The sequence below is a fragment of the Mastacembelus armatus genome, chromosome 7 (assembly GCF_900324485.2).
Source record: "Mastacembelus armatus chromosome 7, fMasArm1.2, whole genome shotgun sequence".
Classification (NCBI taxonomy): Eukaryota; Metazoa; Chordata; class Actinopteri; order Synbranchiformes; family Mastacembelidae; genus Mastacembelus; species Mastacembelus armatus.
Genome location: NC_046639.1, coordinates 10,894,779 through 10,911,302, shown reverse-complemented (window position 1 = coordinate 10,911,302; position 16,524 = coordinate 10,894,779). Strand labels below are relative to the sequence as shown.

The window sequence follows — 16,524 nt, the reverse complement described above, 5'->3', positions numbered from 1 at the left end:
GAGGAGGTTCTTGGATGTAGTGAAGGAAGACATGAGGATAGTTGGTGTGGGTGAGGAGTATACAGAGGATAAGGTTGAATAGAGGCGGATGATTCGCTGTGGCGACCCTTGAAGGGAGCAGCCGAAAGGAAAAGAAAAAGAAAACATCTGAGCACATCCTCTGCAACTTTTGATTTTTTCGGTTAAGATATACCCGCTACCCCTATGTCCAAAGTAACACACGAAGCACTAAGGTCACAAAAAAAGATGTAATAATTCCCACCGTCAACTTTAACTTGAAAGCACCACGTCGCTGCAATGTACCGCCCAATTGGACAGGAGAGTCATCTGACCCTGTAATATCATTGTCATTGGTCCCAGCCACCTGTCAATCATAAACTCACCACGTGGTGAAGAATAACACGGGTGGGCTCGAGGGGGCGGTGGTGTTCTGTCAGTGAGTAACTGGAGCTATGTAGTTAGTCACACATGGATGAATTTGAGTAGCGTTAATGATTCTTGTCGCTAGTTTAGATGTACCTGTGCGTTAGAACAACATTGTAATACAGTTGGACATTTTAAGTTGTTGAGAAAAGCGATTTTAACTTACTGTTGCCACCAGGAAGAAGTGTCGCCGCTTGCACCGAGCTTGTTAGCAGGGGACGAGAACTTGTACCACGGCTATGGCCAACCTCGGTAACTCGGGGGCCACATCCAGTCCTATGGTGATCCTGGCGCCCAAGACTAAAACGAAAAAGAAACATTTCGTGCAGCAGAAGGTGAAGGTGTTTCGGGCCAGCGACCCTGTCCTCAGTGTCTTTATGTGGGGCGTCAATCACTCGGTGAGTCAGTGCCAGCTAACGTGCTAACATTACCCAGCACTTACGGTACATCATGTAATTGTGGCTCTCGTCAGATAATCGATTAACCGTTTCCTTCTCCTTCATGCAGGGTGCCAGCGTCTGGGTACGCGTGTTTTGTCAGTCAAATATAAACCAACAGTAAATTGAATATCTTTAGACTTGGGTTGTTGTTCAAGCAGAACAGTTGGAAATACGGCCTTTGTTTTTCATGTTTTTCACTTTGTAGACTAAACGATTAAACGATCAGTCGATAAAATAACTGGCAGATTAATTGATGACACTAGCCGTTGGTTTCAGATGTGGGATTAATCGTGAATTTGTTAGGGTTTGTATTACTAAAGAAGAATGTCAACTATAAAGGTTCCTCCCTCCTCCATCTTGTCCTGAAGAGACTGTGTAAAAATATGGTTTTAAGACACTAGTGGTTTAATTTATACTATTTTTGTTCACAAGAAAAATCAGTGACAAACTACGGTGAATATTCAAATAACTGCTTCAGTTATTTCCAAGCAAAAATGCCAAATATTTGAGGTTTGCAGTGAGTCAAATGAAAGAATCTAATGCCATATTCTTCAGTGCATGAATGGCACTGGTGTTGACTAATAATAGTCCCAGTTTAGCTGTTAGTAGGTTTGAGATAAAGTTGCACTTTATAGAATCCACCTCCAGTCCTCACTGTTAAGTTACAGTTGTGGTATAACGGAAAATAAAAATGTAGCCTTTTCTGTCCATGCAAATAAAACATTTTCTCATTTTATTGTGATTTATATCAATCACTAGACAAGCTCACCAATACCATTAACAGAAATAACAATTGGCTATCAAACATTGTAGGTTGTAGAGCTTTCAGCGCTGCTCTGTGACCTACATTAAACTCATCCGTACTCATTTTACTCCTCACTGGGGGCTGCAACTGCACAAGGAAAACATCACAGTAAAATAACATTCATTCTACTTTATCATTTGGTAGGTAACAGTTATGACCTTATTGTTACCTGAAGATGAACTACTTGATGTAGTGTCCAGGAGGCTAAAGTGTAATGTGAAGGGATTCAATGGGCCATGAAGCTTTATGAATCTGGGTGTTGAAACTGAAACAAAAATAGACCCAGAGGAAACTTAGTCCATATTACATTGTTATAAATAATATTTTTAAAATGAAATTGGCAATTTACTTGAATGACAAGGATTAGTCAATTAATTCATAGTTGAGTGATTATTACTCGATCTATTGTAATTGAAGATATTTTACATTGCAAAAAATGTTGATGATTCAAGCTTCTTAAATGTGAGAATTTGCTCCTTTTCCTCACGATACATTAAACTGAGTGTCTAGGTTTTGAAGAGTTGGTTGATTGATTAATTGATAAATGGCAGCAGCTCTTTAACTGATGTAACCTTATTTTAGACATTACTGAAGGCTGTTTAGTAAGCATCTGTTCTTTCAACAGATCAATGATCTCAGCCAGGTGCCTGTTCCTGTCATGCTGCTGCCTGATGACTTCAAAGCCAACACCAAGATAAAAGTCAACAACCACCTCTTCAATAAGTAAGACAGAGAAATAAAACTAAATAGAAAAAAAGACACACATCAAAAATGTGACATCTTGCTGGTGTCCTGATGGATAAAGCTGCTGTTCCTTGTCCTCTCCTTTTGCAGAGAAAACCTCCCAGGACATTTCAAGTTCAAGGAGTACTGTCCTCAGGTTTTCCGAAATCTAAGGGAACGCTTTGGTATTGAGGACCTGGACTATCAGGTTAGTGAAGCACTGCTCAGTATGCAGACATCCCTATGCATTTAATGTTATTGTAGTTGCTAACCCTCAAGTGATGCAAGAAATGCAAAGAAATATACACAAGCTATTTTTCCTTAACCCTCTGGGGTCGACGAACGCCCCAGCGCATTTTGACGCATCTTCTCCTGATAACGCCAAAACAAACTTAAATTACTCCCTCAATTCTGATTGTACAGATAAAAGAAATATATCATTCAAATCTTTAAAGGGTCTAGTTTTAGTTGTATACCATCATAATAACAACAAAACGCTGTGCTTTTGTAAAATAAAGAAAGCAGAAAGGGTGCGCACTCTCTTTTCTCTCTGTCATCTCTCTTCACAGACACATAAATAAAACAACCAGAATCTCAGTGAATACTTGTCTCATAAAAATAAGAAATATATGGGTAGAAAGCTTGAAATGTTTTCTTTTAAATGAAACAATTCAAGTCGAAAACAAATCATCACTTTTTATTTAATCCATATGAACGTAAGGAGAAGTACCATTTTCTCCTGTCTCACCTCATTACAGGTAATGCGATCCCGCCTCGTACTCTGTTCACTGTTAATATGGAAATAATCTCAGATGAGCCAGGTAATTCTGTGCACGCCCCCAAGAATGACATAAAACGTCAAACTTCATCATAGAATTTACACTTTTTCTGCGCGTTTGGATGATGGCACGTTACGCAGGTGAAGAAGCGCTTCTTATATTCCACACAGAGACAAATAGTTTAGTTTGTTCTCAGAGTAAAAACACAAACTCAACTGACGAGCGTTTGGATCTGCATTGTATTGTATTGTGCTGCACTAATCCCCTCTCAGCCACATTGACAGAAAGGCTCGTTATGTGCATCTTTGTTTGGTCGTTGAGTGCGTCTTTTGTCTTTCTCAGGTAAATCGCATGACTATTCATCCTCAGACACACCTTCTTGCATGTCTTTTCTAAACAAAAAGTGTCTTAGAAAATTTAAATCAGTGTATTGTTTACTGTGAAAGAGTTTTCTCAAAAACACAATCATGTATAAACTTGCTGCTCACATATTATTGTAGCCCAGTTTGTGCTGATTACAGTGTTATCACACTTTATCCATTAATATGTTTAAAAGCAACTGAAAAAAGCACAAATCTCAGGGCATGTCAAAATTTGTCCAGGGCCCCAAAACCCAAAACCCCCAAAACCCCCTCAGACCCCAGAGGGTTAATTATGGACAAATATCTTCACGCTTTTCATTACTGTTGTTCATGAAGTAGGTTTTACTATGTCAAAAGTTAGGTGATCCCTGCTGTTACAATCCTAAGGTGTCATTGACCCGCATCCCCCCACTGAGGAGTGTAGACAACCAGGGCGAGGGTCTGCTCCTCAACTCCTATGACCGAACACTGGTTATCAAGCAAATCTCCAGCGAGGATGTTGCAGACATGCACAGCATCCTGTCTGAATATCACCAGGTAAGGCCTAGAGGGTTAGGGTAGGTCTGGTAATAGTCTATATTCTTTTTTGAGACTGAAACCTATAAAGACTGATTTTCCTACCCCCTCTGTGGCTCTCATGCACAATGTCAGTAAAACATGGACGAATGTGTTTATCAGTGTAAAGGTATGATTGATGGCTGCTGTGTACATAAGATGCTGTGGGATATGACAGTGCATGTGAACTGATGCGAAGAGTTTGAAATGTGCACACCCCTACTGTGCTGCAGTTCACAGTACATTCCCCCCATGACTTCAGGTGGCCAGCTGACTGCAACTGTCCTATACAGAATAGTCAACAAAATGTTATCAGAGTTTTGTTGATAAAATGAACCCTGTTATAACAGCAGGACAGTGTCAGTATATATCAATGTGTTGTCACTGTTATGAAAAATCATGTTATGCAGTGCAACAGTGTGGCTCACTGATGTGTTACTAGTTTTAGGACGAGAATGAAGCTCTGTGGTACATAGGAATAAGAATCAGTCATTAAATATAATTTATTAGTAGTATCAAGTCATTGGTTTTTGTTGTTTTATGGGATTTGTTGACAAGAAAAATAATCTAGACTGTCACCAGCCTTATCCTTTAACATTCTCATCTCACAGCTGTCCTGGTTTTGTGTGGGTGCTCAGTTTTGATTGATTGAGTTTTAATCTGGTCCAGGATCTGTAAAAAAGCTGCAGGATGAGCATTATTAATAAATAGGTGACATGCAAAGACCCAGTTCTTCTTTAGGTGCTGTGGTGAAACACACTATAAATAAACCTTCCTGTGAGCCTTTCCTCCCCGTCAGCCTTCTTTTCATCCAGTCATGCCTCCAGTCGTCCATTCAGCGTCTATCACTCAGTCTGCAGGCATACATACTGTGCATAAAGTTTCACATCTGTGCCACTGTGACTTATTAATGGCCATTGGAACCTTTGTTTGGACCTTTTGTAGCAAAATAAACCCCCCAGAGCTTTTGTCATGGACTTCCTAAAATGAGAAGTTCCTGGGGGACTTGTATTTTTTTTGTTACAGGTGGGGGAAGTCAGTCCATATGCTTTTAGATTAAACTGGCCGTCCTGCCAGGTGCAGCAGAGTGGTGCAGTAAGTGGGGCGGAGGACGGCTGCAGCAAAAGTTAGGCCTGCTGATTTGTTCTAAAACAAGGCCCTGAACGTGGCTTTAAGGTGCTTTCCTCAACCTGAAGCTGAGTGCTGACCTGCCTGTATGGGAAGTTAAACTGAGAAAGAACTGCGCTTTGCAGATGAAACAGTATTGTTGTTATAGCACCACTGAATGCAGAGGGCTGAACCAATGCTTTGTTATGTGAATGCATGGCTTGATAAAGAATCTGAATTTCATATCAGCACATCTGTGTTCATGTAAATAGTGGAGTTCATGTGTAAGAGTGAGGGATATATATTCACCTGTATTCTGTTTGCCTCTGCTTCAGGCTTTATTTGCTGTATGCCATGGTATCATTGTTCACACTTGTAGCACAGTCACATGGATACTTGAGGCTAAACATACCACTGAGTAAACGTTTGGCTGCTTTGAGCTCTTATTGGAATGTGTAGCCTGTTGTTACACAGCCTACTTAAAACTGGGAGGGAGGAGAGGAAGATGGCAGCTCTGTTTTTGACTGACTTTTATTTATTTTTTTTGTAGTTCATGTGACCCTGAATGAACTGTCTGTTATCAGAGCTCATTGCATTGCAATTTCTATAACAGATCATGACAGTTTTGCATGTTCTAGTTTATTGTATCTTCCATTTCTGCTTCCAGCTTCTCAGATGGAACAGTTTGCTGCTTTTCTTTGTCTTCTGACAGTCAATTGAATATCTATTGAGTTTTGGATTGTTGACCACAAGTGCTCAAAGTAAGCATTTAGAGACCTTACTTTTCATTGTTTATGCTGTCATTCTGTTTAGTTCCGTTTAGTTCAACTTCACAGTTAGTAATTAGGTTTGTCCAGTTACTGCAGTCTTTGTTGTGGCCAACTTTAATATACAATATACAAACAGGTGACACTACGGAGTGACTAGGACTCACCGTCCATCCATCCATCCATCTTCTACCGCTTATCCGGGGCTGGGGCGCGGGGGCAGTAGCCGAATCAGGGATACCCAGACTTCCTTCTCCCTGGACACTTCCTCCAGCTCTTCTGGGGGGACACCGAGGCGTTCCCAGGCCAGCCGAGAGACATAGTCCCTCCAGCGTGTCCTGGGTCTTCCCCAGGGCCTCCTCCCGGTGGGACATGCCCGGAACACCTCCCCAGGAAGGCGCCCAGGAGGCATCCGAAACAGATGCCCGAGCCACCTCAACTGACTCCTCTCGATGTGGCGGAGCAGCGGCTCTACTCCGAGCTCCTTCCGGGTGACCGAGCTCCTCACCCTATCTCTAAGGGAGCGCCCGGCCACCCTGCGGAGGAAGCTCATTTTAGCCGCTTGTATCCGCGATCTTGTTCTTTCGGTCATGACCCAGAACTCATGACCATAGGTGAGAGTAGGAACGTAGATTGACCGGTAAATCGAGAGCTTCACCTTCCGGCTCAGCTCCTTCTTCACCACAACGGACCGGTACACTGACCACATTACTGCTGCCGATGCCCCGATCCGTCTGTCAATCTCACGTTCCGTCCTTCCCTCAGTCGTGAACAAGACCCCGAGATACTTAAACTCCTCCACTTGAGGCAGGATCTCTCCCCTGGTCTGGAGATGGCAAACCACCTTTTTCCGGTTGAGTACCATGGCCTCGGACTTGGAGGTGCTGATTCTCATCCCAGCCGCTTCACACTCGGTTGCAAACTGCCCCAGCGAACGCTGGAGATCCTGGCTCGATTCAATTCAATTCAATTTTTTAATTCAATTCAATTTTATTTGTATAGCGCCAAATCACAATACAAATCATCTCAAGGCACTTTACAAAAACAAAAAACCCAACAAATCCCCCAGGACTCTGGCTGCGGCATTCTGGATTAATTGGAGGCTTTTTATTAAGATATTAGGACATCCAGATAGTAATGAGTTACAGTAATCTAGCCTTGAGGAAACAAACGCATGGACTAGTTTTTCTGCATCATTTTGAGACAGGATGTTCCTAATTTTGGAAATGTTGCGCAGGTGAAAGAATGCAGTTCTAGAAATTTGTTTTATGTGTGAGTTAAAGGACATGTCCTGGTCAAAAATAACTCCAAGGTTTTTTACAGTAGTGCTGGAGGCCAGGGCTATGCCATCTAGAGTAGCCAACAGGACAACATCATCTGCAAAGAGCAGAGATGAAATCCTGTGGTCCCCGAACTGGACTCCCTCCGGCCCCTGGCTGCGCCTAGAAATTCTGTCCATAAAAGTAATGAACAGAACCGGTGACAAAGGGCAGCCCTGCCGGAGTCCAACGTGTATTGGGAACAGGTCTGACTTACTACCGGCAATGCGAACCAAGCTCCTGCTCCGTTTGTACAGAGACCGGATAGCCCCCAGCAAAGAGCCCCGGACCCCATACTCCTGGAGCACCTCCCACAGGATGTCACGAGGGACCCGGTCGAATGCCTTCTCCAAGTCCACAAAACACATGTGGACTGGTTGGGCAAACTCCCATGAACCCTCGAGCACCCTCGAGAGTGTGTAGAGCTGGTCCAGTGTTCCACGCCCAGGACGGAAACCGCATTGTTCCTCCTGGATCCGAGGTTTGACCACCGGCCGGATGCTGCTCTCCAGCACCCTGGCGTAGACCTTCCCCGGGAGGCTGAGGAGTGTGATCCCTCTGTAGTTGGAACACACCCTCCGGTCCCCCTTCTTAAAAAGAGGAACCACCACCCCGGTCTGCCAATCCAGGAGTACTGTCCCCGAACGCCACGCGATGTTGCACAGGCGTGTCAGCCATGACAGCCTAACAACATCCAGAGACTTGAGGTACTCGGGACGGATCTCATCCACCCCCGGTGCTTTGCCACCGAGGAGCTGCTGAACTACCTCAGTGACTTCGGCTTGGGTGATGGATGGATCAGCCTCCGAATCCCCAGCCCCTGCTTCCCTTATGGAAGACGTGTTGACGGGATTGAGGAGATCCTCGAAGTATTCCTTCCACCGTCTGACAATATCCCCAGTCAAGGTCAGCAGCTCACCACTTCCACTGTAAACAGCGTTGGTAGAGCACTGCTTCCCCCTCCTGAGGCGCCGGACAGTTTGCCAGAATTTCTTCGGGGCCGACAGGAAGTCCTTCTCCATGGCCTCACCAAACTCCTCCCATACCCGAGTTTTTGCCTCCATCACCGCCTGGGCTGCAGCATGCTTGGCCCTGCGGTACCTGTCAGCTGCTTCGGAAGTCCCACCAGCCAACCAAGCTCGGTAGGACTCCTTCTTCAGCTTGACGGCATCCCTTACCTCCGGTGACCACCACCGGGTTCGGGGATTGCCGCCACAACAGGCACCCGAAACCTTACGGCCACAGCTCCTAGCCGCTGCGTCGACAATGGAGGTGGAAAACATGGTCCATTCGGACTCAATGTCCCCAACCTCCCCCGGGATCTGGTAGAAGCTCTCTCGGAGGTGACAGTGGGTTCGGCCAAACATTCCTAACAGACCCTCACAGTACGTTTGGGCCTGCCAAGTCTGTCCCGCTCACCGTAACACTTAAATGTGACTCCTGTCGAAACCCCGAGCAATGTGTAATTAAAATAAATAAAAATTACATTGTATTGTATTGTATTACATGGTAAGCTGAATGAAGTCAAAAAAGGGACCGTCTCAAGGGACGGTCTATTTGAACTAAGCACAGTTAAAAGCTCAACCAAGATGCACACAGCCACTGCTTTATAGTTACTTTAACACTGTTCAGGGATTCATTTCTTTTCACTGTACAGTGGTTATGGAAAGTATTCAGACCCCTTTAAATATTTCACTCTTTGTGTCATTGCAGCCATTTGCCAAAATCAAAAAAGTTCATTTTATTTCTCATTAATGTACACTCTGCACCCCATCTTGACAGAAAAAAACAGAAATGTAGAAATTTTTGCAAATTTATTAAAAAAGCAAAACTGAAATATCACACGGTCATAAGTATTCAGACCCTGTGCTCAGTATTGAGTAGAATCACCCTTTTGAGCTAGTACAGCCATGAGTCTTCTTGGGAATGATGCAACAAGTGTCTCACACCTGGATTTGGGGATCCTCTGCCATTCTTCCCTGCAGATCCTCTCCAGTTCTGTCAGGTTGGATGGTGAACGTTGGTGGATAGCCATTTTCAGGTCTCTCCAGAGATGCTCAATTGGGTTTAGGTCAGGGCTCTGGCTGGGCCAGTCAAGAACGGTCACAGAGTTGTTCCGAAGCCACTCCTTTGTTATTTTAGCTGTGTGCTTAGGGTCATTGTCCTGTTGAAAGGTGAACCTTCGGCCCAGTCTGAGGTCCTGAGCACTCTGGAAGAGGTTTTCTTCCAGGATATCTCTGTACTTGGCCACATTCATCTTTCCTTCAATTGCAACCAGTCGTCCTGTCCCTGCAGCTGAAAAACACCCCCACAACATTGTGCTCCCACCACCATGTTTCACTGTAGGGATTGTATTGGGCAGGTGATGAGCAGTGCACACACATACCGCTTAGAATTAACGCCAAAAAGTGCAATCTTGGTCTCATCAGACCAGAGAATCTTATTTCTCATAGTCTGGGAGTCCTTCATGTGTCTTTTGGCAAACTCTATGCAGGCTTTCATGTGTCTTGCACTGAGGAGAGGCTTGCATCGGGCCCCTCTGCCATAAAGCCCCGACTGGTGGAGGGCTGCAGTGATAGTTGACTTTGTGGAACTTTCTCCCATCTCCCTACTGCATCTCTGGAGCTCAGCCACAGTGATCTTTGGGTTCTTCTTTACCTCTCTCACCAAGGCTCTTCTCCCACGATTGCTCAGTTTGGCTGGACGGCCAGGTCTAGGAAGAGTTCTGGTCATCCCAAACTTTTTCCATTTGAGGATTATGTAGGCCACTGTGCTCTTAGGAACTTCGAGTGCTGCAGAAATACTTTTGTAACCTTGGCCAGATCTGTGCCTTGCCACAATTCTGTCTCTGAGCTCCTTGGGCAGTTCCTTCGACCTCATGATTCTCATTTGCTCTGACATGCACTGTGAGCTGTAAGGTCTTATATAGACAGGTGTGTGCCTTTCCTAATCAAGTCCAATCAGTTTAATTAAACACAGCTGGACTCCAATGAAGGAGCAGAACCATCTCAAGGAGGATCAGAAGAAATGGACAGCATGTGAGTTAAATATGAGTGTCACTGCAAAGGGTCTGAATACTTATGACCATGTGATATTTCAGTTTTTCTTTTTTAATAAATTTGCAAAAATTTCCACATTTCTGTTTTTTTCTGTCAAGATGGGGTGCTGAGTGTAAATTAATGAGAAATAAAATGAACTTTTTTGATTTTGGCAAATGGCTGCAATGACACAAAGAGTGAAAAATTTAAAGGGGTCTGAATACTTTCCGTACCCACTGTATTTTATATAATCTTTGTATATCTAACTCTGATACTGCCCATGACAGTAATTCACTTTGTGCATGTACTCTTGTCTAACCCCTGCAGCACATAGTGAAGTGCCATGGTAGCACCCTGCTGCCACAGTTCCTGGGGATGTACCGGGTGAGCGTGGACAGTGAGGAGACCTATCTGATCGTCATGAGGAACATGTTCAGCCACAGACTGGTGGTACATAGGAAGTATGACCTTAAGGTGAGGAGGAACTGCACGCTCATCACTGCTTTGGGGAAGATATGCCACTTTTCTCTGATTGTGTTATCTGCTGACATTTTTTAGACTAAACAACATGCAAGTGTGAAGTGAAACCAACTCAGGGGTGTGGGTCTAAAGACTCTCACCTGATTTACATAGCTCACCTAGTGAGCCTATGGGTCTAGGGCTGGAGTGAAATCAAACTGTGAGATAAATTGGAGGTTCCAGTTCAGCTTTTTTCTAAAAAAAAATCATCACCTGGATGGGTGGTGAAATGTTTCGGCCTTAACACTGAAAGTCCAGTTGCCATGACTCAATCTTTAGATAACAGGCATTGATGTAAAAATAATAAAGAATTTGTTGAATCAGTAAGTTGTTTACTTCACCCTTAATTCACTCTTTTTTTCAAACAAGAATGGTACAATATTCTGTTTCCAAAATGAAATTTACATTTGGTTCTTGCAGGGGTCTCTCGTAGCTCGTGAGGCAAGTGACAAAGAAAAGGTGAATAGAACAAACTTCTTGCTTACTGTGTGTTATCATATTATCATTTGGCTCGCTCTCTTACACATATTATGCTAAAGATCTGTGTTTCTCTGTACAGGGAAAAGAGCTTCCTACCTTCAAAGACATGGACTTCAGGAACAATATGCAGAAGGTCTACATAAGTGAGGAGCAGAAGGAAAAACTGATGGAAAAACTCAATAGGGATGTGGAGGTGGGTGCCTGTTTCCCTGCGTGACACATTGCTGATGTTGCATATCTCTACCACACAGTGGCAGTATCAACACATACAGATGTACCTGTCCTCTGTTGCCATTTTGGCAGCAAGGGAGATGGATGTGAAATCCATTTAATAGAAAAGAAGACAAATTTATAATTTATGGCATAAAGTAGACCTGAAACAACTAGCTAATTGATAGAAGATTGATCTGTAGCTATCATGAGGATGGTTTTAAAATTCTTTTATAGAAAATATTCAGAGATTCCACCTTCTCAGATGTGAATTTGTTTGGGGGGTTTTCTTTGATTTGCACCATTAGTCAGATAAAATTAAGCATTTTAAGATGTCATCAGCATTTTGCTGACATTTTGTTGATCAAAGATTAAGAAAATATTATTGACAATAAAATAAGTTAGTTGTAGCCCTAACATAAAGCATAGTATGATCCCACCTGTGAATAATTTTAGCACTGTAACAATTGCAGGGTTTCCACCCATCCTGGGAAACCAGGAAATATTTAAACCACCTTTTCTATTCCTGGAGAAGTCATGTAAACTATCAGTTATCATACTATCAGTTAATCAGCTATTGTTAATAGCACTATTTTAAATTTTCTCTACCTCTGTGTTTGTGAGTCATGTACAAGTGTTCCTCTCCCATCTTCCTCAGTTTTTGGTGAGGCTGAAAATCATGGATTATAGCCTACTGCTCGGTATCCATGACGTGGGCCGAGCTGAGCGAGAGGAGGAGGCAGGTGAGCAGGTTTCCAATGAGGAAGAACAGGAAGCAGAGAACGGACTGGCTTCAGGGCATATGGTGGGCTCTTACAGCACCTCTCCAGAAGGAATCGCTGGTTACATGTCCTCCTACAAACCTCTGGGGCCTGGGGAGTTTGACCCCTATGTGGATGTGTATGCAGTAAGGAGCTGTCCAGGTGAATACTGGTTCCATCCATCATTTACTGTTTATCCTGGTACATCTGGCACTTACAGACTAACAAACGCTCACACTCACACCTACAGGCAATTTAAGGTGCTTTTAGACCAGGTGTGGCCAATCCTGGTCCTCGTGGCCCACAGTCCTGCTTGTTTTCCCTGCCCTACCCACTGCTCATTACCTGGATCAGTTGTGTTCAGCCAATCAGAAACTGGGGGATTCCATTTCACTTTGTCTTCCCTCACTTCCACCCTCATCTGAGATGACATCTTCTAGATTCTAATGGACTGAACACACCTGATCCAGGTAATCAGCAGTGGGTAGGGCAGGGATAGTTCAAAAACAATCAGAATGGTGGGCCTCAAGGACCAGGATTGGACACCCCTGTTTTAGACCAATCAATTCTAGGAACTACACTACTGAGGAACGGAGCTGAAATCTACAGACCATAAGGGCATTGTTTCTGTTTGCGTTCACACTGCCAGCAGGAACAGTGAAGTAATGTAAGCCAGCTGATGGTTGCCATAGCAACATCACTTCTGCTCAGCATTCAACAACATCGTTAGCAAAAATTTTCATGTTTTGCTTTGATTCATCGAGATGTCTGAATTTTCTCCATTGTGAGCGTTGCTCCATTTGTGAGAGAATTTTTTTTCCATGTGAAAGCTGTTGTTTATACTACTAAAGTAACTTTTTAAATTGCCGAGAGTTGAAAACCCATGCAAGCATGGGGAGAACAACCAAATTCCACAGAGAAAGGCCCCAGACCACTCGAATACGTGGTTCACACCACAAAATAAAATCATTCAAGACTAAAACTGCATTGTGATGTTATGGATTTTGTAAGGTGTGAACCTGAGTTAAGCTTTTAGTCGTGTTACCAGCATGACTCTAGGTATAGCAACGTCAGTCAGTCTGTGACTGATTTATTTTCAGTTGAATATGTAACTATTTTCAAACAGAAATAGCAAAACTGAGCTGTTTACAGCTCTGTAAATGTGATAATTTGCTACTTTTCTGGTTTACATCCTTTTGAACTGAATATCTTGGCGTTTGGGACTATTTGGGACCCAAGCCCCTACCAAAGGTAAAGGCAAGGGACTATTATAATTGCTCAATGAGCCAGGAGTGCAAAACCGCAAGAGGTCCCCCCAGGTAGCATGGGGGACTGACTCACACCCACCATGACGTGGAACTGCGTGAGACCTTTCCAAAAATGTATATATTAAGAATGACAGGTGGCTGTGGGACTGGAAATTGTTAGGAATATTATTCTTCACGTGCCGTAACAACCTCAAATTTGACCCCCTGAACATATTCGAAAACTCACGAAAAATTGTACCCAAGTCAGAATCGCGTCAAAATTTTGTTATTTAAAAGTTTCCTACATGAACTCAAAACAATGGCTCTACAGCACCCCCGAGAAAAGTCGAAATACATTGGGCCTATGGGAGATTGAGCCACATTTTTTTCATCGCACTCTCACCAAACTCGGCACGCCCCTTCTTGCTTTCGGGGCAAGCAAAAAAGCTTATTATGTCGAGGAAGTCCACCAGTCTGGATTTCATCTAAAGGTCATTTAGTTCACCATCTTTGCTCACCTCGTGCCCTTTCGAACTTGTCGGATTGAGCTCATTCTTGCTCTGCATCACCTAGACCATAGGTCACTAACAGGCGGACCGCGGTCCTGGTGCGGACCCAAAAGCTGCCCCATACGGACCCGGACCTACAGCCAAAACACAAGGCGCCGCTTTTGCGGACTTTACGATAGTGGAAACGCACAGACCAATTGCATGCGAGTTGAGCCATCCCACGTGAATACCACTCATCCAATCAAGTCTGTGCATTCCAGGCAGTAAACATTACGACTCTACAGTGTAAACAGAGCTAGAGGCAAGTTACACATGAAAAGACGGTACAAAGAAAAAGAAAAAAGGCGATACATGTAGAAAACTTGTGGAGGCGTTTCGCTCGGGGAGGCGATTCGTTCGCTGGACCGTTCATCGCCACTTGCGGCTATATTATTAATTATTATTATTATTGTAATTTCAGCTGCAGGATCATCATCTAACAATAAAATGATTTTAGAGATGTTGATACTCATTTCTTACCTGGAAACTTTATCTTTTCACTTGAAACCTTGTCACTGCTGTTGTTGGTGCAGGTCCAGTAAAATTACCCTGATTTTCTCTGCCTATCAGGAGCACCTCAGAGGGAGGTCTATTTCATGGGCCTGATTGATGTACTTACCCAATACGACACCAAGAAGAAAGCTGCACATGCAGCAAAAACTGTTAAACATGGGGTGAGTAACACAGGGGAGAAGTGCTTGTCAGTCATACATGCATGTTTGATCTTTGCTCTCATGTAATCTCGTGAAATGTTCAGTGCGTACAAATTTCTTTCTTTCTCCATCTCTTCTGGCGATTGCAGGCTGGTGCTGAAATTTCCACAGTCCACCCCGAGCAGTATGCCAAACGCTTCCGTGACTTCATCTCAAACATTTTTGCCTAACATGCAGCTGTGAACACTGCCACAAGTTGGTCCAACTGAGAGCTGAAAGTCGGGTTTACCATTGATCAAAAATAGTATGCACATACAGATCATTTAAATTTTATAGATCTGAAGCGAGACTACTTATGTTGTGGCAATATAATTTACTACTTATCATGCACATATTTATGTTTAAGATTTAAGATGTATTACTTATAGATATTAAACACCCTTAATGGAATAACTCTGGAGCAATAATGTACAAGGACACAAACTGCTGTTGATCAGTGTTCAGTGTACTGTAGCTAGTTGTAACCAGTTTATGTTTTCTTGGATTTAAAAGTTCATGACACACTGTAGGCAAGAGTCTGGGGTCTGTTTTGTACACCCACCCCACAGCTACATAACTGCCTCTTATAGTAGAGCAGGTAGGTCAGCTATAACACAAGCTACTGGCAAAGTTTGAGGGTCCATTGTCCTTTAAAGATTGTGTTACTTTGGGCAGACATTTAACAGAGTGATGTTAAAAGAACGCTCTTACAACATCGTTTAGGCTAGTCCTCACTTAAAGGCACTTAATCAGAAAGAGTTTTGTTTTTTTACCATAACTCAGCTGTTTCCAATCTTCTCATCTAACTCAGCAAGAAAACTAATAAGCGTAGTTCCCAGAGGTGTCAAACAGTTTTGTCTTTCAATCCGAGAGTAATCTTTAGAGAATGGTATTACAATGCTGATTAATTTTACTGTGCAGTCAGAGCAGTTAATTGAAACTCAGTTTGAATGGATTAAATACTGTTTTCCAACAAAGTCAAGTAAATTACAAAATATATAGCAAGAACACCTTTGTTAATGGAAAAGGGAAGCAAATAATTTGGTCTGCAGACATTTTTATTAGCCCACAGCTCTTAGCTACCACAGTGTGTAAGGAGAACATGGGGCATTACTCAGAGCGTAACCCTAACCTTAATGAAATAATATGTTGATGTAGAATACATTATCAAAAAAGCATACCTATTATTATTCTGCAGAGAATTCATTTCAAGTCTGTAGTTTTTTGTGTAAAAAGTACATGATGTGAATCAGGATATGATAAGATTTTACAATTAGGAAGTGTTGTCTGTGCATGTTGTCTGTGTAATGTAATGATATTTGAGATTTAGCAAAAACCAGGGGACTGGGTTAAACATTTTTGAGAACACTACTTTTCTATAGCTTATGCAGGTCTTAACAAAACAAAATTTCTGAACACTGGTGAGGCAGCACAGATACAGTCATACTCTGTATGATGCCTCATCTATTCAATGATTGCACATGTATTTTTGCAATGCTTTTGGACCAAAATATATTTTACAAAGATCTTCTAAACTTTGATTCATTTCGTGTGTGTGTGTGTGTGTGTGTGTGTGTGTGTGTGTGTGTGTGTGTGTGTGTGTGTGTGTGAGGGTGTGTGTGTGTGTGTGTGTGTGTGTGTGTGTGTGTGTGTGTGTGTGAGAGAGAGAAGGAAAACAGAAAGACACAGACTACAGGTCATTAAACAGATAATGTTTCCTACTATTACAGATGTTACTGTTCCTTTGAC

At 43.0% G+C, this 16,524-nt stretch overlaps 1 protein-coding gene across 1 annotated transcript; it reads left to right on the top strand.

Annotated features, from left to right (window-relative positions):
• The first annotated feature begins 389 nt into the window (after positions 1-389).
• Positions 390-16,310, top strand: pip4k2ca (phosphatidylinositol-5-phosphate 4-kinase, type II, gamma a). Its single transcript, XM_026333044.1, has 11 exons — positions 390-436; positions 602-821; positions 2,294-2,391; positions 2,503-2,599; positions 3,920-4,069; positions 10,646-10,792; positions 11,258-11,296; positions 11,397-11,510; positions 12,186-12,450; positions 14,654-14,757; positions 14,886-16,310. Exons 2-11 carry the CDS (start codon positions 663-665, stop codon positions 14,964-14,966), a joined length of 1,254 nt encoding a protein of 417 aa, XP_026188829.1. The 5' UTR covers positions 390-436; positions 602-662; the 3' UTR covers positions 14,967-16,310.
• Positions 16,311-16,524: the final 214 nt, after the last annotated feature.